General features: G+C 39.8%; 1 protein-coding gene across 2 annotated transcripts in view; it reads right to left on the minus strand.

Annotated features, from left to right (window-relative positions):
- The window catches only part of MFSD14A (major facilitator superfamily domain containing 14A), a 45,083-nt gene that overhangs the window by 2,348 nt on the left and 20,270 nt on the right, over positions 1 to 22,465 (minus strand). For both annotated transcript variants that reach the window (XM_003260108.3, XM_030824991.1), the window contains 9 exons: positions 21,959 to 22,021; positions 20,694 to 20,821; positions 18,759 to 18,873; positions 12,831 to 13,049; positions 12,440 to 12,553; positions 11,336 to 11,407; positions 3,741 to 3,853; positions 2,479 to 2,576; positions 365 to 528 (listed from right to left, as the gene is read on the minus strand). In XM_003260108.3, coding sequence (XP_003260156.1) covers positions 365 to 528; positions 2,479 to 2,576; positions 3,741 to 3,853; positions 11,336 to 11,407; positions 12,440 to 12,553; positions 12,831 to 13,049; positions 18,759 to 18,873; positions 20,694 to 20,821; positions 21,959 to 22,021 — 1,086 coding nt within the window. The remainder of the gene's footprint in view (positions 1 to 364; positions 529 to 2,478; positions 2,577 to 3,740; positions 3,854 to 11,335; positions 11,408 to 12,439; positions 12,554 to 12,830; positions 13,050 to 18,758; positions 18,874 to 20,693; positions 20,822 to 21,958; positions 22,022 to 22,465) is intronic.

The following is a 22,465-nucleotide window of genomic DNA, read 5'->3' on the forward strand; positions in this document are numbered from 1 at the left end:
TAGCAAACAAGTGAACAAAGGTTATTTACCATAAGCCTGCCTTTTGTATGAAAAGTCAGTTAACATACAGAACTGTGATATTAGAAAAGTTTCAAAAGAGAGACTAGTAGTAAAGAGAAATGGTTTGTTACATATGCCACTGACAAACTAGGTACTTAAAATTTTTCATTCTCAAGTGGAAAAAATATGCACAGCCAATTTTCACAAGGTGGTATGTAGAAGAAGAGTCCCTTAAACTCTGGTTTTTAAGTATTTTATTCAATCTCAAATAGAATCTCACATAAAAGCTTTCATGACCAAAAACCAGTATCCTTTAATCTAGCCAAATGAACCATACAATTTGATCATGTTGAATGAGAATTACCTGTTCAAAGTGGTGCTGAGGGCTTGTGTTTGTTCCCAAGTCTGTTCCTGTTATTGGCAGTTCTTTAAGTTCTACATGGAATATGTAGAAAATGAATCCATAGAGGGCCGGTCCCAGACCATTGCATAATCCTCGAATTCCTGTTATCATTCCTTGAACGACACCTACATTGTTTAAACAAATTATCACTTAGTAAACTACCTATTTTTTTTTCCCTACCCTAGAACCAGTACAAATATGAAATCACTTAATCTAAAATCAAGGTTCTTATCAGACACTAGCAATTTACAGCAGTGTCATTAAAAACGATTAATATTTAGAAGCTATCAGCTCTACAAAGTGTAGTGAGCTGTCCTATGCAAATATGAGCTCCGATGTACCCATATATAGGTCTCACATAGAAACAAGTGGGCAAAACCACTTTATTTCCCTAGATTACAGCCTTCAAAACATGGCTGGTTAAAAATCAGTCACGATTTCACAACTACAAATGTTAAAATTTCTCTGTCCCCAAGCAACTACTTAAGACCCGTTTTAGTCAAAAATAAAGTGGGGGGGGGGGGGGTCACCCTGGCTGGAGTGCAGTGGCATAAACTTGGCTCACTGCAGCCTCAACTTCCTGGGCTCAAATGCCTGGCTAATTTTTGTACTTTTTGTAGAGATGGGGTCTCACTTTGTTGCCTAGGGTGGTGTTGAACTCAAGTGATCCTCCTGCCTCAGCCTACCAAAGTGCTGTGATTACAGGCATAAGCCACTGTGCCCAGCCAAAATCACACTTTTTTTTTTTGAGACGGAGTTTCACTCTTGTTGCCCAGGCTGGAGTGCGGTGGCACGATCTCGGCTCACTGCATAACTCCGCTTCCAGGGTTCAAGTGATTCTCCTGCCTCAGCCTCCCGAGTAGCTGGGATTACAGGTGTGCACCACCACGCCTGGCTGATTTTTTTAGTAGAGACAGGGTTTCACCATCTTGGCCAGGCTGATCTCGAACTCCTGACCTTAGGTGATCCACCAGCCTTGGCCTCCCAAAGCGCTGGGATTACAGGCGTGAGCCACCGCACCCGGCCAATAACACTGTTTTCATAGCATTTGATTTTTGCTTCTCTCTCTTGGATCTTTTCTCTAATTTAAAATGCAACTTGCTTTGGCCATAGGCCTTTGCTTCCTCATTTATCAACCAAGTGACAACTGCCACTGTTTTGCAGTGCCCCTTTTATCCTTATGACTAGACAAAACATACCCTTTTCAAAGAAGTATTCCTCATCTGTTAGCATCCCAAGAATTAAATGTTCCCACCAAAAAGAAAAAAAAAAGAGCATATGACATTAAAGATGTTGCTGTGTTACATATCTTCAGATGACTGAAACTATATGATTTCTCTTTTTTTATTAGAGATGGGAGTCTTGCTGTGTTGCCTAGGCTAGCTTCAAACTCTTGAGCTCAAGTAATCCTCCTGACTCAGCTTCCCAAGTAGCTGGGACAACATTCATAAAAGGTCTGTGAATATATCCCACAAGGTGTCCAGCACAACACAGCAAAAACTTAATGTTTAGTTAATATTCTGTGGCCAACCTTCATCAGTAAATTTTTTTGAGACAGGTCTCTCAAGGTCTCTCACTGTCGCCCAGGTTGGAGTTCAGTGGCCTGATTTTGGCTCACTGCAACCTCCATCTCTGAGGCTCAAGTGATCCTCCAACCTCAGCCTCCCAAGTAACCGACTACAGGCATACGCCACCCTGCCCAGCTAATTTTTGCATTTTAGCGATGGGGTTTCCCCATGTTGCCCAGGCTGGTCTCCAACTCCTGAACTCAAGCAGTCTGCCTGCCTCGGCCTCTCAAAGTGTTGGGATTACAGGTGTGAGCCACCATGCCCAGCCTCATCAGTAAATTTTCTATGAACAGAACAGATAAGCCACATATTCTAAGTGAGAGAAAAGGGAATATGTACCTACCAAAGGATAAATACCCTAGAATCTGCTTTTCCTGTTTATATCAAAAGCAATTTTAAAAATCTCTACCCTGAAGATATACTTATGTTTCAGTACATAGGAGACAGAACACAGGATTAGAACATTCTGTACTTTTAAATAATTATCGCTAGTTCCTATCAACTCACCCTGTTGATCAGCATCAGCAGTTCGTGAAACAAGTGCACTGACAGCAGGAAAGGTGATGCTAGACATGGCTGCTACTGCCCCAGCAGCCCACATCATCCTATAAGGAAAGCAGCAAAACAAAAACAGTAAATTCTTCTCCACTGTACCTGAAAGTCAAACATACTTAAGTAATTCTTACTGTGAAATGGCTGTAGAGAAAAGGCGAACTGAACTTGCTTACTAGGTGACTATGGGCAAGTCGCTTAACAATCTGACCCTGTATACAAAGACAGCAACTTAATTCACAAGAGTGCTGTGAGGGTGTAATGTAAAATCGGGTTATCATGTTCCAAACTAAAATGTGCTGGGTATTATTTCTACAGGCAATTGAGAGGTTATATTGAGGATAATGTATAATATAGATGAAGAAACATCATCAAATATTTCCAAACACATGAAGCCAACAAGTCTTTAGCAAAGTTCTTATGGATTTATGAAGATATCGCTGATTTGATCTAATCCTTAAATTGTAAAGAACAAGTAACTTGGATGTTCCTGGTTTGATGTTGAAAAGAAATGTTTTAGGTAATTTCAATTGTGAGCACCTCTTTGCAAAGGCTAGTTTGGAGAACAAATCATCACACTCTTGATGCTTACTTATATCCAAGTCCAAACAGAGACGAGGCAGTCAGTTGTTTGAAATTTTAGTGCAAACCATGGAGTTCAGTGCTGTAATGCCTGAGCACAATAATACTATCTACGTGGGCAGCCTGACAACAAGCGTCACTACTCAACTCCCCTGCAGGAAACCCGACTGGTCAGAAAAGCTGAGACACAGCATGAAGCTGGCACCAAAATAACTGGATTGTTTTCACTTCTGGTTTGCTATCAGTAATGATCACTGGTTATACAACTTTCTTTTTCCTAACCAGAAAAACAAAAAATGTAAATAACTTTCAGGGTCTTGTTGCTATGGGATTACATACTTTTTCCTAGTAACAGACTGATTTAGATTAAATGCTCCTTAAAGATTCAAAAGCTGTATAACCTCATTCAAAAATTCGGCCTGTCATTTAGCTATAAAAGTTCACCTTTTTAATCTTCAAGCCATTCTAGGAGAATATATAAATGTACAAGTGGCAGACTTATATTAGACACATTTTGAAAGATAAAAAGCATAGTATGAGACAGATTACAGTCTACCCCTCAGTTGAGAAGCAAATAAAAACAGAAGGGCTAACACCAAAATTAAAAATATTAACATTAAAATATTTATACTTACCAAGGTTCTGAACCAAAGCCATACCATGCCAACTGTAATATTTGAAATCCTAGACCCAATAAAATGGTGTTCTTATTTCCAATTGACCTCATAAGTAAACTCAAGACTATGGTCTGGAAAAAAAAAAAAAAAAAGATTTATCGGAATAAAGTTTTAAAAAGTGACTTCTTTCAATCTACACTATAAAAGGGCTATTGTTACTTTTCTACAATTTGGCTGATTTTCAACAATAATTGCCCTGAATATGTCTGAGATCAGTGGTCCAGGTCACATAAGCAGATGAAAAGTCCCTCTGCTGACATAGATCCAGACTGAGAGTTAGAAAACTGAAACATAAAACTTCCTATTCAGTACATTTCTACTGAGGACCACTTAAAATCAGTAGTTGAAAATGGAAGGGTCAAAAGTTCTAACTAATGATTTGGAGATCCCCATTATATAATAGCCTTAAAGCTTGTTTAGGTCCAAGTTAGTCTAAAATGCTTATTTCCACAGCTAAAGAAAAACTAACATAGAACAATGATTACCCATATATTATTTACCTAAGTTAATCTATTGTTGAAATCATGATGCCTTTTATAAACAGTAAATTAACAAGCTTGATTTGGGATAAATGCAGTATACTACACCGCAGACTTTAGAAAAACAGCCTGGATCATAATCTTGGCTTTGTGTGGCTCTCAGCAAGTCACTTCACTTTGAGCCTCACTTTTGTCTCTTTCCAAATGGGGATAACAGCACCTATTTCAAAACCTTGTCATGGGAATTAAATGAGATATATTTACATAAAGTTCTTAGAATTGTGCCTGGCAATAGTCAGCGGTTAATAAACGATATTATCAGTGGGTGGGTTTTCTTGTGCCTCCTTTTTCTTTCAAAGTCAACAGAAGTTCAGCAGTGATTTGGGAACATTAGAAAAATTTTTTTTGCTATTCTAACTAACGTTTTTAATATACTACATAAGATAGCTAGTAAGTCCATAGACAAAGAAGTAAAAATAATTCAGGAAATCACTATTTTATGATGGGCTGACACTTTAAAACTCATAAAATATAAGTTTTGAATTCTTTAAATTAAGATGGCCATTTAAGAATTTAATCACAAATATGCCAGTGAAAAAAGCAAATGATTCTTTCAAGGATTTTTGAGCAATTAGAACTCATAGCTTTCTTCTCTAAGACTTTCACTTAAATCATGTGAGTATAAGACTGAGTTCCATGTAGAATTACATTCTTCAGCAACCAAACCAGAAAAGGAAACTTGCCCAGAGCCAGCAGTTAGCTGAGAAGAACTTCAACTGAAAGAAACATTTAGGCCGGGCACAGTGACTCATGTCTGCAATCCCAGCACTTTGGGGGACTGAGGTGGAAGGACTGCTTGAACCCAGGAGTTTGAGACCAGCCTGGACAACACAGGGAGACTACATCTCTACAAAAAATTGAAAAATTAGCCAGGCTAGTGGCATGCGCCTGTGGTCCCATCTACTCAGGAGGCTGAGTCCAGAGTATCACTCGAGCCCAGGAGGTCGAGGCTACAGTAAGCCATGATCATCACACCACTGCACTCCAGCCTGGGTGACAGAGACCATCTCAAGTCACCCATGACTTGTGGGTGGGAACTGGTGGCCAATATTATAAAAAATAATCAGAAAGATTAGAAATGATTAGCATTCTAATTAGGGTTAGAAATAATTAAAAATGATTTTATTTGTGGACTATATCAGAGACTGGCTTTCAATTAATTACGAAAAAGGAAACCCTAAGTATACCCAAAGCTCTGTGGCCTCCAACTGTCTGAGAAGAACAGGGAACTATAATGCAAAGTTGAAGAACTTCTGGGAAACCACTTTTAAGAACATCCCTGAAGGTAGCACTTTCATCTAAAAAGCTGTGATTCTTTATATGGCTCTAGGAACTCACAGAGCAGAAAACATTTGTTCTCATCATTCATTGAGATGACGATGAGCATTACAAGGAAGAAATGCTGTTAAAAAATAGATTTCACTTATGATGAAATCCCTGGCACTTCAGCCAAGAGACAGGGCAGTTAGAAGGCTGAGCATCAACTCCCAGCTCAGTGGGAACAGGATGGCATGGGCCAGCCATGTACCCTGGAGCACGTGGTTCTTTCAGGAATGCTAGTCTAAGAAAGCTGACACTTCTCAAGCAGAGATCATTAATATTACCAGAAAGTACTTATAAAATGCAGTCATCTCCTAGCCCTTCAACCAACCCATTTAGCCAGTAAGTACTTATCTACAGAAATGAGTATCTTCCCCTTTGTGGAAAGCTGTTCTCAAAGAATAAATCCCAGTTCAATAAAAAAGGCTTAGAATGCATTATTAGCCTCATTTCCTTTTTATAAATGAGATTAACTGGAGAATATATTTTCTTTTCTTTTGGGTTTTTTGTTTTTTGTTTTTTTTGAGACGGAGTCTCACTCTGTTGCCCAGGCTAGAGTGCAGTGGTGCGATCTTGGCTCACTGCAACCTCTGCCTCCGGGGTTCAAGCGATTTTTCTGCCTCAGCCTCCCGAGTAGCTGGGACTACAGGTGCCCGCCACCATGCCTGCTAATTTTTGTATTTTTAGTAAAGACAGGTTTTCACCATATTGGCCAAGCTGGTTTTGAACTCCTGACCTTGTGATCTGGCTGCCTCAGCCTCCCAAAGTGCTGGTATCTCAGGCGTGAGGCACCACACGCCCACCCTTTTTTTTCCCCCCGAGATGGAGTTTCGCTCTTGTTGCCCAGGCTGGAGTGCTGTGGCACAATGCTGACTCACTGCAACCTCCACCTCCCAGGTTCATGTGATTCTCCTGCCTCAGCCTCCCAAGTAGCTGGGATTACAGGCACGTGCCACCATGCCCAGCTAAATTTTTTTTGCATTTTTAGTACAGATGAGGTTTCACCATGTTGGCCAGGCTGGTCTCGAACTCCTGACCTCAGGTGATTCACCCACCTTGGCCTCCCAACGTGCTGAGATTATAGGTGTGGGCCACCGTGCCCAGCCAAGAATATATTTTCTTAAGGCCATGAGATGAGTCATTAAAATTGGAAACAACTGAGATACACCAATCCCCCTTTCCTGGGGTAACGTCCTATGTGCAGAATTACTGCAGCAGGCCCACTGCTGTGAGAACCTCCTCCTGGACTCCTTCCCCTACAGCCTGTCTTGTGACCCAAAGCCCTAAAAGACACTGATACTTGTAACACTCTAACTGGGAACACTGATTTTCTTCCTGAAGGCAGGAACTTTTCTCTTATTTACATTTATATCCCCAGCACCCAGTAAGTTCTTAATAAGTGTTTATGGAAAGCATGCATAATTCTAAATGTTATAATATTCTCAATAATATTAATAATAATGGAACAAAATACCTAATATATAAGTGTTCTTGAACAGAAAAAAATTTTGGTGTCCCTTAACTCGCATTTTGAAGATGACAGCACTGAGTCCCAAAGGTTAAATGACTTAAGCAAGATGGCATAGCTGATTAACAGCTAAGCTAACACTAACATCAGCTTTGGTTAGTCTGTCAACAAATATTTGCCAAATTCCTAATAAGACCAACTCTTATTCTTGGCCTGAAGACACATGGGTGAGTAAGTCAAAGTATCCATCAACACAGAGACTGCCTCCTCGTGGAGGAAAGATGGATATGAGCCTGCTTATTTAACAAGATATTCCAGGTTGTAGCTGCTATGAACAAAATAAAATAGGGCAGTGTGATGGAGATGCTGCTTAAACCAGGATCCAAGGAAGGCCTTTTGAAGTGAGAGCTGACTAAGGGGAGAGAGGTAGTTATGCAAAGATTTGGGGAAAGAGAACACCCCAAGCAAGGCTGACAGGAAGTGCAAAGGCCCTGGACTGAAACAGAACATACTCAACCATGTGGAGACTGGAGGAAAATGACATAATGAGGAGTCTAGATTTTATTCTGCTTGCAAAGGAAAGTGAGTTATAGTTAAGATGCGATTAAATTTCCATTTTACAAAAATTACTCTGCCAAGTGCAGAATGAACTATAGTGAGGCAAGATGGAAGCAGAGAGACCAGATGGAGCATAGGGCCACGGCTCAGATTGGGTTCCTACTAATGGAGAATATCAGAAACGCTCTGATTCAAGATATATTTTGGAGAGAGAGGTGATAGGAAGTATCATTTGATGGGCTGAATGTAGGCTAGGGAGAAAGGATTCATGAATGTTGCTAAGGCTTCTGGCCCCCAAAACCAGGCGGTGGTGAAGCCACTGAATGAGATGAGGAGCACAGGGGTGGCGGGCAAGGGATGGGACCCAGATTTTAATTTTGGCCATGTTAAGGCTGAGATACCCAGCCAATGTGTCATATAGGAGCTCAGGGACTGGACTGGAGGAGTAAGTGTGGGAGTCACCCCCACAGAGAGGGCTGGATAGGAAAGCACTGAGAAAAAAAGAAATGTGTAGAACTATTTCGATGTTCTCATGTGACTTAGTGCAAGTGTTAGGAACTCTTATACGTACCGGTGCCCAGGAAGTAATGGTACTGATGACAAACCAGAAAGAAAAGATTCCAAAGGGGACAGCAACTACTTGGCTCTCGCTGGAAGGTTGGCCCTCACCCGGTTACCAGATCTAATCATTTTGGGGGAGAAGCTACATAACCATAATTTCACATAACACTTCCCAATTTTAAAGTGCTTACTACTAATTTTTAAAGTTTTTTTTCTTTTTTTTTAACATTATGGAAAAAAACCAATGACCTTTAGTTTAGCACCTCCTGGCAGTTCAGGGTGCTAGGATGACAAAAATGAATATGATATAATCCTGACCTCATGATCTACTCAGAGGTGAGCTAGCGCTCACAAACTAAGGCAATAAACAGAGAGAAAATCTCTACTATGCTGTATTCTGTACAATGATAGAGATATGCGCACATGAGCATGGGGACCCAGAAAAGGGATACTTAGGGTGGAGGAAGGGGAGGCAGAAAGAATAGCAGGAACAAAAGCACATGGGTAAGAAATAAAGCAAACAGGCATAAATGGAGAGCTATTAGCAGCTCCGTGCTGCTGGAGAGGAGGGAGAAATACACTGGTCTTTCAGTGGTTTGGAAGGTCAACAGGGGACAAGTCATTCTTGATTGTATATTTCTGCATAAACGAGAATACAAGATCATTCTTCTACCTTTGAGGCTATACATGTAATAATGTAGTAGCTCATATATAATGACATAAGGTGTTAATTCTTACTTTTACATAAGCACCAAAACCTAAGTGGTCACTTAAGGACCTTGTTCCTCATAGACTGTGTCTGTCATGCTGTGTCAGCAATGGTGGTTGAAGGGTTGCTTGCACCTTTGCGGTCTTACTGCCTTCAGGGCTCTGCTGCTGCACTGATCTTTCCAATACAAATCCAACTACATCCCTCTCCTTTACCTGTCTGCCCGGCCAGGGTCTGCACTCTCAGAGACTGCTTTTCATCTTGTAACCTAGTGCCAGGGGCCATCTGCTGAACAGAGGAAAAATACCCTCAAAAGCACTCTCCACTCATCACTAGGTCTGCAGTGTCACTGACTAAATTTATTAGATGCATACAGCTCCCATGGTCATTTAAGTAAGAAACAGAACTTAAGACCTTATAGCTATCAATCTCTTACGTGTCATTACAGTATTAGTCTGCTCTCTTCATCTAAATCTTAAACAAAATGTTAGCAAATCTAATGTTGGCAATGTATGAAAAAGATACTCATGACCAGGTTGATCACATCTATTGCGAGGCTGGGTTAATCTTTGATAATTCATCAAGTTCTACACATACTGTGTATTTTCCTTACACTTTTTTTTTTTTTTTTTTGAGACAGGGTCTCATTCTGTTGCTCATACTGGAGTACCATGGCACAACTGTGGCTCACTGCACCCTGCACCCACGACCTCCCAGGATCAAGCAATCCTCCCATCTCAGCTTCCTGAGTAGCTGGGACTACAGGCACACACCACCACACTGGGCTTTTTTTTTTTTTTTTTTTTTTTTTGGTAGAGATGGGGTTTTGCCAAGTTGCTTGAGCTGGTCTTGCTCCTGGGCTCAAGCGGTCCCCGACCTTGGCCACCCAAAGTGCTGGGATTACAGACATGAACCACCGCACCTGGCCTCAAAGACTTTTTTTAAAGCCATTTTTATATAAAGGCTACAGTATATTTTCCTCCAAAGTTGAAAAGCACTTTTCTCATGGCTAGGAATGAATATTTAAATGCATTGTTTTTCCAGACTGATGCATTGTTTTTCCAGACTTTCTGAAGCTAGAAATAGTACCAATACTCAACACCAAGTATTACGTATGTGCAGAGGCTTGGGGAGGCATATAGGATTTAAATTTGAAATTTGTTGCTAAACTCAACCAAAACAGAATGAATCATGAGACCTGCAGAAGGAATCCTACTTGAGAAATGGTGAACCATCCAAGAGTCAATTAAAAATACCCTAGAATAAAACTAAGTTGTAATCTAGTAGATTACATCTAAGGTGAGAAACAGTATTAACTTATACTAGATTGTCTTCATAGTGTCTTGGAAACAGCCAAATAGCAAGAAAGGGGGTGGGGCTTTTTCACAGAAAGGAGGATGTTCTGTGATGTGAGAGAATTATGGTGGTCACTGGAGAAAAATAGTATTCTTACTGTTAAACCAGAAATAGTTTGGAAGCCAGGATGAAATATCCCCTCAGAAAATCCAAATTCCTGTGTTGATTAATATCTTATTCATCACACAACAACTGTTTACCAACTGGGCTGCCAAGATACACACTTTCATGTCATTCTGCTGCTCAAAACCCATCAATGACTTCCTATCTTACTCAGTCTTACGAGGACCTGTAAGCCCCGCATGATCTGGTCCCTCACTACCTCTTGGACTTCAGTTTCTAAGATGCTCTCAACTGTTCACTCAACTGGAGCCGCACTGGCCCCCTGTTTCTTACACAAGCCAGCTACAGTCTCTCCTGAGAATTTTGTTTGTACTGTTTAGAATCCTCTTCTTCCAAATAATCCTACAGCTTGTTCCTCATACCTTTGGGTGTCTGCTCAAATGTCACCTTGCATTAGCAAGGTCTTTTCAACTATGCCCCCTGTGCCCTTAAGACCTTTCCCCCAAGTCACTCTCTATATGACCCTTAGCTTTTTTCTCTGTAGTTCTCAATACATCTGATATGTTTACATTGGTCTTATCCCACCAGAATGTAAACTCTACAAGAGCAAGAATTTAGTTAAGTTCACTGCTGTATCCCCAGTGCCTGACACACGGTAGGTATTCAATAAATATTTGTTGAATGAGTGAATAAATAGGACAAAGGACTAACAGACATGAAACTTCTAACTTCATCCAGGCATATATCCTAGTATACATCAATAAACTAGCTTTTACATTTATATATCCTATATTAATATGTGTCAGTCCCAAAAATCTGACCAACACTAGCTACACAAACAAATTGAATTTCTGAACCTATCAACCTCAGACTCTTGACTCTGTTGATTCCACCAAGATACCATCACTATATGAGGCCCCAGTTTGGACGGCCAGCCAGGGTCACTGTGACATCACTCTAACTAAAAAAAGAAACTCACCTGTGCAATAATGGAAAGAATGCCAAGGACTGCTATAAACGCTGCAACACTTTCTGGTGAAAACTTCATTATCTAGAAGGGTTTCCAGAAAAGGTAACATTAATGAATACAAACGTATACCAGATAGAAAACTAATGCAGCTACTTGTATATTAACATTAAATGGGCCAGAAAAAAATAAACGTACTTCATTTATAAACAAACAATTCCTCAGAGGAAATACAACAAATCTTAACATACTAAAAATGCCTACTTATCCATGGTGAGTCCCTCAATGTGGATATACTAAATTGGAGATACTTATCAAGAACTCAGAATCATTTTACAAATAAATATTGCAGTATTTTGTGCATTTTACATGTATTGGTTAAAGGCTTGATCTCCGTCTAGTGAGACTAGTGTCAAGGAGAAAAAAACTTGTTTTTGCTCTCATTTTGGCTGGCTGCTCTACTTACATATGCCCTAAATCACAAAGAAGCTGGAGCAGGTGAAGGGGTTAAATCATCCCATCACTTCTATAACCAACAAATAAACTCAAACCACCTATATGGACAGGGAAAACTATCTTTCTCCCTAAGCCAAATATCTTAATATACCAAATACCCCCATAAGAAATGCATAAGGAACATCAACCACACGGAATAGGAGGTTAAGTCTAGTGGACCAAATGGTATTCATTATTTTATTTTATTTTTTTTTTTTAATTTTGAGACGGAGTTTCACTCTTGTTACCCAGGCTGGAGTGCAACGGCGCAATCTCGGCTCACTGCAGCCTCTGCCTCCTGGGTTAAAGTGATTCTCCTGCTTCAGCCTCCCAAGTAGCTGGGATTACAGATGCCCACCACTACGCCTGGCTAGCTGTTCTATTTTTAGTAGACATAGGATTTTGCCATGTTGGCCAGGCTGGTCTCGATCTCCTGACCTCAGCTGATCCGCCCACCTTGGCCTACCAAAGTGCTGAGATTACAGGCGTGAGCCACTACACCAAGCACAATGATACTCATTTTTAAAGGCCACTTCTATTATAGTTCTCTCAAGATTAAATATTTTTATTAAAGCACTAGACAATGAAAGAAAAGTCCACCTTAGTGGAAGAGGATTTTACCTGTCTGAGGTATAAAAAAAAGCTGGAATATTGGCCTGCCTCCGGTAGGTAGGAGAGAAACACCGTAATGCAGATCAGCAGCACTATGGAATCTTGGCCGACTTTTTTTAAGGACTAGAACAAGAAAAAGATTGATTGATATAAGGTTTTCTACCAAAACCACTGAACTATTCTTAAGAATATGCAGAGATTCCTTTTAGAAGTGTACGCATGGACAACTAGTTGTCCTTTTTATTTATTTCATATTCCCCAAACTATTCTGAAAAGTATTTCAAATGTTAAAAGAAAAACCCAAGATGTTTTCCCAAAAGAAATATCCACAACAAAATATTAATGCTGCACTGAATCATGCACTTTTTTTATCAAGGAGAAGGAAAAAGTATAAACTTACCGCGAAAGGGTCAGCTTGTTCCCAGGAAATGGGTGCTCCCCAGGATGCCGGCCGCATTTTCTCAGGCAACGACTCTGGCACAGCAACAAGGATAAAACAAATATCTAGCAAAGCTATTGCTGTAGCTAAGACCACCACCAAGCTGTCCCCATATACTCGGCCAAGATAAGCTCCAATTGCAGGACTGGTGACTAAACTTGCAGCAAATGTTGCTGAAACCTGCAAGAAATTAAGGATAGATAGAGATTAGTCAGGCTACCTTTTTTCTTCAACACCACATAACTCCTTTCATAATCTTGATTTATGTCAGACCTTCCGTTGCTCACCCTCCCTTTTCTCTTCCTACCTGTGCCATTTATCTTTTTTTTTTATGAGGGTGAGAGCAGGGGAACTGGGTCTTGCTCTGTCGCCCAGGCTGGAGTGCAGTAGTGCCATCACGGCTCACTGTAGTCTTGACCTCTCAGGCTCAAGAGATCTTCCTGCCTGAAGATCTCCTGATGGGGCCACAGGCACACACCACCACACCCAGCTAATTTTGTTTATTTTTTATAGAGGTGGAAGTCGCACTATGTTGCCCAGGCTAGTCTCGAACTCCTGAGCTCAAGCGATCCTCCCACCTCAGCCTCCCGAAGGGCTGGGAGTACAGGTATGAGACACCAAGTCTGGCCCCACTTTTCTTATACTCTCTCCTTTGGCAGGAAAAGTAAAGAACTAGATTCTTGCCTAAAAAACAGCCTGGGCAACATGGAGAAACCCTGTCTGTACCAAAAAAAAAAAAAAAGAAAAAAGAAAAATTAGCTGGGCATGCTGGTGTGCACCTGTAGTCTCAGCTACTTCAGAGGCTGAGATGGCAGAACTCCTTTGAGCCAGAAAGGTGGAGGTTGCAGTGAGCCATGACAGCACCACTGCACTCCAGCCAGGGTGACAGGGTGAGACCGCATCTCAAAAATAAAATAAAATAAATGATAGCCTCTCAGGACACTGTCTTCAAACTTTCTAAGCCTTGGAGCCCTCTGTTCCAATAAATCCTACTGGCAAATTCATAGATAAAACAGATTTTTTTAAGAAGCCTGGGTGTGATGGTTCATGCCTGTAATCTCAGCACTTGGGTAGGCCAAGGTGGGAGGACTGCTTGAAGCCAGAAGTTTGTGACCAGCCTGGGCAACATAGCAAGACCCCGCCTCTATTTAAATTTTTTACCTCTTTTAGTTGAGGAAGGGTTGAGAGCCCAGGCACTGTACAAACACCCCTCCTTGACTGCCAGTCATGCTGGTCCTTAGGGGAGGGGTGTCTAATCTTTTGGCTTCCCTGGGCCACATTGGAAGGACTGTCTTGGGCCACACATAAAATACACTAACAATAGCTGATGAGCTTAAAGAAAAAAAAAACCGCATAATGTTTTAAGAAAGTTTATGAATTTCTGTTGGGCCATGTGTGCAGCCTGTGGACCATGGGTTGGACAAGCTTGGTTAAGGGCATCTCCATAAACCCTTAAGTGCTCTCTGTGAAAGGAGTCTAAAATCCACTGCTCTAAGGAAATCCAATTTCATTGTGACTTTTCCAATATTAAAATTAAATGAACGTTTATCTTGATACATACTGAAGGGCTAGCTGAAATAAAGCTTAAAGACTTGGAGGTTCCTGTTCTCATCAATAATATGTTAAGCCCTGGAACAAAACTGAGCTTGATAATCTTTTTAGTTGGCAGGGTTAGGAAGAATGAAATCACAGATAAATTAAGAACACCTCTAAAACTCTGAGGAAGTCTATTTTTTAAGCCTGGTGAAGATGAAGATTAAAGTTGAAAAGGACACGAGTAAAGCAAACCTGTTAACTGCAGACATTTCTATAGCCTACTGGACAACAGCCTACAAATTAGCAGATGTGACAGCAGGAAACACTTCATAAAAATAGCACTCTTAGTCAGGTGAAGTGGCACCTGCCTATAGTCCCAGCTACTCGGGAGGCTGAGGTGGGAGATCACTTGATCCCAAGAGTGAGTCCAGTCTGGGCAACATAGTAACACCCTGTCTGGAAAGGAAAGAGGAAAGGAAAGCAAAGGAAAAAGGAAAGGAGAAAGGGGAAAGAAGAGGAGAGGAGAGGAGAGAAGAGGAAAGGAGAGGAGAAGAAAGGAAAAGGGGAAAGGGAAGAGAAAAGGGGAAGGAAAGGGCTAAAAAAAGGGAAAAGGCTTAAGGGGAAAGGGAACAGGAAAGGAAAAGGAAAGAAAAAGAAAAAAGAAGGGAAAGGGAAAAGGAAAGGAAAGGGAAAAGGGGAGGGGAAAGGAAAGGAAAAGGCGAGGGGAAGGGGGAAGGGAAGGGAAAAGAGAAAGGTGAAAGTGAAAAGGAAAGGGGAAAGTGAAAGTGAAAAGTGGAAAGGAGAGGGGAGGGGAGGGGGAAGGGAAGGGCAAAGGAAAAGAAAGGGGAAGGGAGGGAAAGGAAAAAGGACTATATTCTTTCAAAGCATAGAGATTAATGCTGGCATTTTATTCTGTTTCTATGCCATTTTTGACTTTTGGATGGAGAACTTAAACTTCACAAGAATGCTTACTTGCAACTCTTGCTTAAGGCAAGCAATTCAATTTTCAAAGGTCAATTATTTGAACAAGCACATAAAATTCTAGTAATTTCAAACATCTAGCTATCAATCAAATGTCCATCAACTGATGAATGGATAAGAATACACTACACAGCAATCAAAAAAACTACTGGCCAGGTGCAGTGGCTCATGCCTGTAATTCCAGCACTTTGGGAGGCTGAGACAGGCGGATCACTTGAGTTTAGGAGTTTGAGACCATCCTGGGCAACATGGTGAAACTCCATCACTATAAAACATACAAAAATTAGTAGTCTCAGCTACTCGGAAGGCTGAGGTGGAAGGATCACTTGAGGCAGGGAGGTAGAGGGGAGACAGAGGCTGCAGTGAGCTGTAACGGCACCACTGCACTCCAGCCTGGGCAACAGAGTGAGACCCTGTCTCAAAAATAAAAAAATTAGCTGGGCATGGTGGAATGCCTGTGGTCTCAGCTGCCTTGGAGGCTGTGGCAGAAGGATCGCTTGAGCCCAGGAAGCCAAGGCTTCAGTGAGCCGTGATCATGCCATTGCACTCCAGCCTGGGGGATACAGCAGGACGCTGTCTCAAAGAAAAAAAAAAAAAAAAAAAGGAAAAGAGACAAAAATAGAACCTATTGATCTATAGTATCAACATGGATCAATCTCAAAAGATTATGCTAAGTGAAAGAAGCTAGTCTGAAGTTTCTAGAAAATGCAAAACCATGGTGACAGAAGCTAAATTGTTGGTTGCTTGGGGTCACAGGTGGAGCATGGGGATGGATGGCAAACAGGGCTGAGGGAACACTTTGGGCTGATGGAAATGTTCTATAACTGGGTTGTGGTGGTTTTTTAAATGGTACTTAATGTATTCACATGTGGGCCAGGTGCCATGGCTCACGCCTGTAATCCCAACACTTTGGGAGGCCGAGGCAGGCAGATCACAAGGTCAGGAGTTCAAGACAAGCCTGGCCAATATGGTGAAACCCCGTCTCTACTAAAAGTACAAAAATTAGCTGGGCATGGTGGTGGTGGGCGACTGTAGTCCCAGCTACTGGGGAGGCTGAGGCAGGAGAATCGTTTGAACCCGGGAGGCGGAGGTTGCAGTAAGCCAAGATCATACCTCTGCACTCCAGCCTGGGTGACAGAGCGAGACTCCGTCTCAACAAAAAACAAACTATATATATACACACACATACATACACATACACACACACACACACACACATACATACATATAAATATATATATTCACATGTAGTGGTTATTTTGTTATTGCAGCCCTAGGTGTGGTTTCAGAGGGACCCAGATCTCAGCAGGGCTCTGGCACAAGTGTGGGGAAAGGGAAAATGGTTCTCACTATGAAGGTCACTGAAGACGTTTGAGGGCATTTTACAGAGATCACATTTGTGACACAGTGAGCAAAAGTCAAGAGTACAGTTGTTTCATGTCATTTCCCTTCTCCTCAATTCTCTCCACTTGGTAGCCATTTCTTTCTGCTCAGAAAAAAGATCACAGGGGTCACCCCAAACCCCCCAACCCCTTTTTTTTTGAGACAAGTCTCACTCCGTGGCTCATGTTGGAGTGCAGTGGTGCGATCATGGCTCACTGCAGCCTCAACCTCTCAGGCCCAAGTGATCCTCTCACCTAAGCCTCCCAAGTAGCTGGGACTACAGGCACACACCACCACACCTGGCTAATTTTTAAAGTTTCTGTATAGATGGGGTCTCACTATGTTACCCAGGCTAGTCTCAAACTCCTGGGCTCAAACAATCCTCCTGCCTCAGCCTCCCAAAGTGCTGGGATTATAAGCCACTGCACCCGGCCCCTCCAACTTTTTTTTTTAAGAGACAGGGTCTCCCTCTGTACCCCAGACTGGAGTGTAGTGGCATGATCATAACTGCAGCCTCAAACTCCTGGCCTCAAGCAATCCTCCTGCCTTGGCCTCCCAAACTGGTGGTATTACAGGCACATGCCACTGTGCCTGGCCACTTCCCCACCTTTTTTCTGCATCCATATTATTTCTAGAAGATTTAAGTGGTTTTTGTTTTGTTTTTTGCCAGAACATGCCTTAATACACAGAACCTCCAGATTGAAAATTGTTAATTTCAAAACTTTGGCTATGGGAAAATAAATTACGTCAAAAAAAACAAACAAACCAACCAACCAACCAACCAACCAACCAACCCCAAATTGGGTTATGGTGTTGTTTGCACAACAGTATAAATTTACTAAAATTCATTGAACTATACTCATAAAAAGGATAAATTTTATGGTATGTAAACTATAGCTTAATTAGACTATTTTTTTAAAATCCTGGCTATCATCAGCCTCATATCATTTAATGTTCCAAGTTTACAACTGAAATCATTAGTTCTTTTTCTTTTTACTTTTTTTTTTTTTTTTTTTTTTTTAAATAGAGACAAGGTTTCACCATGTTGGCCAGGCTGGTCACGAACTCCTATCTCAAGTGATCCGCCTGCCTCCGCCTCCCAAAGTGCTGAGATTACAGGTGTGAGCCACTGAACAAGCCAGAAATCATTAGTTCTTTTTCTAAGTTTCTCTCTGTAGGTGTTTCCTCCCCAAAAATCTTATGATTCTTCATTATAACGTCCTTTGAATCAGAAATCAGTCCCTTTTAAAACTAACTCAGCCCAACACAATATTCAGTTCTTATTTATCAAAAGGTATTTGTCTCACATTTACCGAAATGCATCACTGTCCTATTTCTGGCTATTCAGTAGTGATCTATTATTGTGCCTACAGTAGTCATTCTATTACTAGGCTTTTTTCCTTTAATTCCTAGATTTGATAGATGACAGATTATACTGCCATAATTTAGTTTACCAAAACAGCGTTCAGGAATTGGCGAAATACCACTATGGCTCAAATCTGGCTAAGTGTTTCTTACGTTTTTAAAGAGTTTATAAACATAAATACACATGCAAAAAGAAAAGAATGAGACAGAGACTACACGTGGCCCACAAAGCCACAAAAAAGGTTTGCTGATCCCTGAGCTAGATGTTAGCCTGTTGTATTTTAGATTAGACATTAAATGAGTAGTGATTTTTTTTAACTCTTGACATACTAAATAATTCTTATTTTTAGGATTCTGTTAAAAAGAACTCTACAAGGTAAAATATACTATAATTTCAATTCTGACATGTGACTTATAAATATCTCCTAAATGAAAAGTATCAAAACTTACATGGCCTCGTACTGCAAAAACATTTTAAATGTAGTCTAATGAATGATTTTATTACAAAATATATTTTATTCAAGAATCTTGTAATGCAAAGGTTTGCACTCCTTATAATAATATTTATCTTAAAAACAAGGCATTTCTCAGCAGATACAAAAGGTATAGAATAAACATACATACCAGTCCATAAGCCATACTTCTTTCATGCTCTTGGGTTATATCTGCTACGTATGCAAATACCACAGAAAAAGTCACTGCAAAAACCCCAGAAACAGAGATAACAGCAAAGTACCACCTAGGAATGAAAGATAACAAGAAATGGTTAGAGCAATTACCATTGTTTTAATCTTCTTTCATTTATAAGTTAATTAAGTGTAAGAGCAGCTCATTTCAGTCAACAGCTTACTAGGATAGTTCATGGATTAACTATTCCATAAATATAAGCCACAGATATTATGAAAACACAGGGCTACAAGGAGCCCTTCAATAGCAGCTCAGCTACTACAGGAATACTTAAAACTAGATCATGTATTCAGGCAAATCTTTTGACCAACTGTTGAACTGTTAAGTGGTTTTGCTTTTTCTGCCAAAAACAGCAACAAACTAAAGTCTATTATAATCCATTACTGTTTTTCACCACGACACTAGATAAAAAACAAAATCCAGTAAACAAGACTGAGGAACAAGTTTCTTCACATTTATTTTGAGCCTCTATATAGTAACTAAATGTTTTCCGTAAGTTATCTTTAGCTTTTCAAATGCTGGCAAAACAAATAACTCAGTTTCACACAGAAAAAACCTATATGGCAGTATTCAGTGTTCATAAAACTTAGAATAGACAGTTACTATGAACAGTGAACAAAATATTTAAAGAGTAAACTATATTTTGCTATAAATAATTCCAAAATAGCTGGGAATAAGAAGTTTCTATTGTAATACTGATGTTTAGTTTCTGAAAATCACGTATAATCATAATGAACTTTCAAAATATCATTCCACCAAGACTGTCACTACTAAAATTTTTCTAACACACTGCTTAACACAGCAAATTCTTTTTCATTCCATGTTCAATCTTTGGTAAGATTGCATGTGCAGGAGTGGCCTTCATCAAAGGCTTGGTCTATTAGAGTTGTATCTCATCTACAACAAGAAGATCCTGCCCCATATAAACCTTTGGGCCTTTGTAGATAACACCATGGAAATAAAGCCCATCCATGATGTAGAACTAACATTAATACTCAGGAGTAAAAAGAACATTAGTCAGAATCAATCTATAAATCTACAACCAAATTGGGCTCTGACTTTAGGACAATTACTCCCTTTTTGTTAGCTTTCCTTCCCTTGCCTCCTGAGTGGAAAAAAAAAAAAAAATACTGATTTTAATCAAGGTGGCCTTGAGTCCAGACTCTTGTAACTAGGAGCAGCATATCCCTGAAATCTGACCAAAGAAATGCAAGCAGAGGTGGGATGGGAATTCTGTAAAGTTTCCTTAAAAGAAGGTGATGTGCTCTTCTTAGCAACTCCTTCCACCTTGCTATCAGTAGTATGACTTGATGGCTGGAGCTCAAGAAGCCACTTTGTTCAGTGAGGTGAGAGATGAGGATGGAAGAACAGCAAGATAGAAAAAGTCTGCTCCACAGGAACTGCCATACCAGCTCCACACTGCTCAACTGCAGACCCTTTTTCACATGAAAAGAGAAATTTGATTTTTAAGCAACTATTATTTTGGGTTTTGATATACAGCAAAACCTATTCCTAACTAATATAGATAATGACAAACTTTGTGTCTGTTTTTAACATTCTATACAAGAAAAAAAGTTAGCAATCCTAACCAGTCCCCAAAATACTGTTTTGAAATTTCGGTTCTGGAAACCAAAATTAAGTTAGCCAGAAGTCTAGATGCCTCCAACAGTGTCATCTATTTCTAAAATCTTTATGAACTATTACCTACTATATTTTCAGAGGCCTTCTTATCTGTGTGAAAGAATAAATGTGTTAGAAAAATAAAATTAAAACCTCATAACCAAGATGGCGCAAGTGAAAGAAATAAAGGAACATTAAGAAAACAATAGCTGAAAGTGATATTTAGTTGCTGTAATCTAAATGTGCACGTACCATGGGCTGATCTTCATTAAAGGAATTGGGGCACATGTGAAAAACACTGTTAGCAGCAAGAAGGATTTTCGGCCCCAAACATCAGAAAGAGCACCAATAAGCGGGGCACTAAGGAATGACAACAAACCCTAAAAAAATTAAATAAAAAAAATGAATACCACACATCTATGAACATGAACCAAAAATAAATCATTTTACTCCTATAGAAAAATTTTCAACAACTTTGTTTCTAAAGTAAATATATCACAAACTTTTAAATAAATAATGAATTGCTTATCTATATATAATTTTAAAATTTCCCAAGATAGTTTAGAATCATCTGTAGGGCTCCAGGCAGGTATTAAATATGAACTGCTCTAATAAATTCTCAATCACAATAAATCCACAATAGCAATTCCATATGCTAATTACCTGTTTGTGTGTGTGTGTGTGTGTGTGTGTGTGTGTGTGTGTGTGTATTAAAAAAACAGCCTAATTACCTATTTAGAAAACTTGTTTGTCAAACTGAATCAAGAGTAAAGAATTTGAGTTGGGCACAGTAGCTTGCACCAATAATCTCAACACTTTGGGAGGTCGAGGGCAGATCACTTAGGTCAGGAGTTCGAGACCAGCCTGGCCAACATGGCAAAACCTTGTCTCTACTAAAAATACAAAAAATTAGCCGGGTGTGGTGGCACGCGTCTGTGGTCCCAGCTACTTAGAAGGCTGAGGCAGAAGAATCGCTTGAACCTGGGAGGTAGAGGTTCTCAGCAGTGAGCTGAGATCATGCCACTTGCACTCCAGCCTGGGTGACAGTGTGAGACTCTGCCTCAAAGAAAAAAAAAAAAAAAAAAAAAACACGAAAAAGAGCAAAGAATTCATATAATAACCAACTCTTTACCCTACTGATACAGTTTTATCTTGATGGGGGTTTTTTAGTATAGTTTTTTCTTCTTCAATCTGTAGTCTTACAAAATCATTGAGATCTCTGGAATTAAAATGCCAACATAAAAACAGGGAATCTGTAATGATGTGGTTTTTTATTATGCATAATTGGCTATATTGTAGTTAGATCATATTGAAAACTCAAGTCTAGAAAGTATTAAGTTATCTCTCAAAATATACTCCATCTAATTATAAAAATTAAGTTATTAATCAGTAAACAAACATATATTCGCATAGTTATATATACATAAGTATTTATGTATGTTCATCCGTGTATGTGTATGTGTATGTGTGTGTATGTGTGTATATATACACATATATATATGTATGACTGATCCTACCTTTACTCCTTGAATTAAGCCATTCATCAGAAATGTATGTTTAGGAAAGGTTTCATGTAATACCTAAAGAATAAAAACCAAAATAAAAATCACATGCTATATTTCAGTCTTAATAAAATTTCTATATTTACCTTTTTGCACATCCATTCATATTACAATCTGATTTATTTTACATATTCAGATTTGTATGACATGCATATGACCATTAATAACCAAATATTTATACGGTACTTACTATGTCACAGGGCACTAAATTGGGCACTTTACATATATTATCTCATTTAATCCCTCATAACAGCCCTATCAGAAAACTGATATGCAGAGGTTAACCATCTTGTCTAAGATTACAGTCAGTAAGTAAATGGCAAAGCTGAAACCGAACCTAAGAGATCAGACTTGAAAGCCTATGTTTTTACTCACTATGCTATGCTGCTTCCCCAAAATAACTGACTTATACTCTTTCAGATGGACATATTATCTAGGATAGGAGACTGGGAAAATTAATAA

Source organism: Nomascus leucogenys, chromosome 12 (assembly GCF_006542625.1).
Source record: "Nomascus leucogenys isolate Asia chromosome 12, Asia_NLE_v1, whole genome shotgun sequence".
Classification (NCBI taxonomy): Eukaryota; Metazoa; Chordata; class Mammalia; order Primates; family Hylobatidae; genus Nomascus; species Nomascus leucogenys.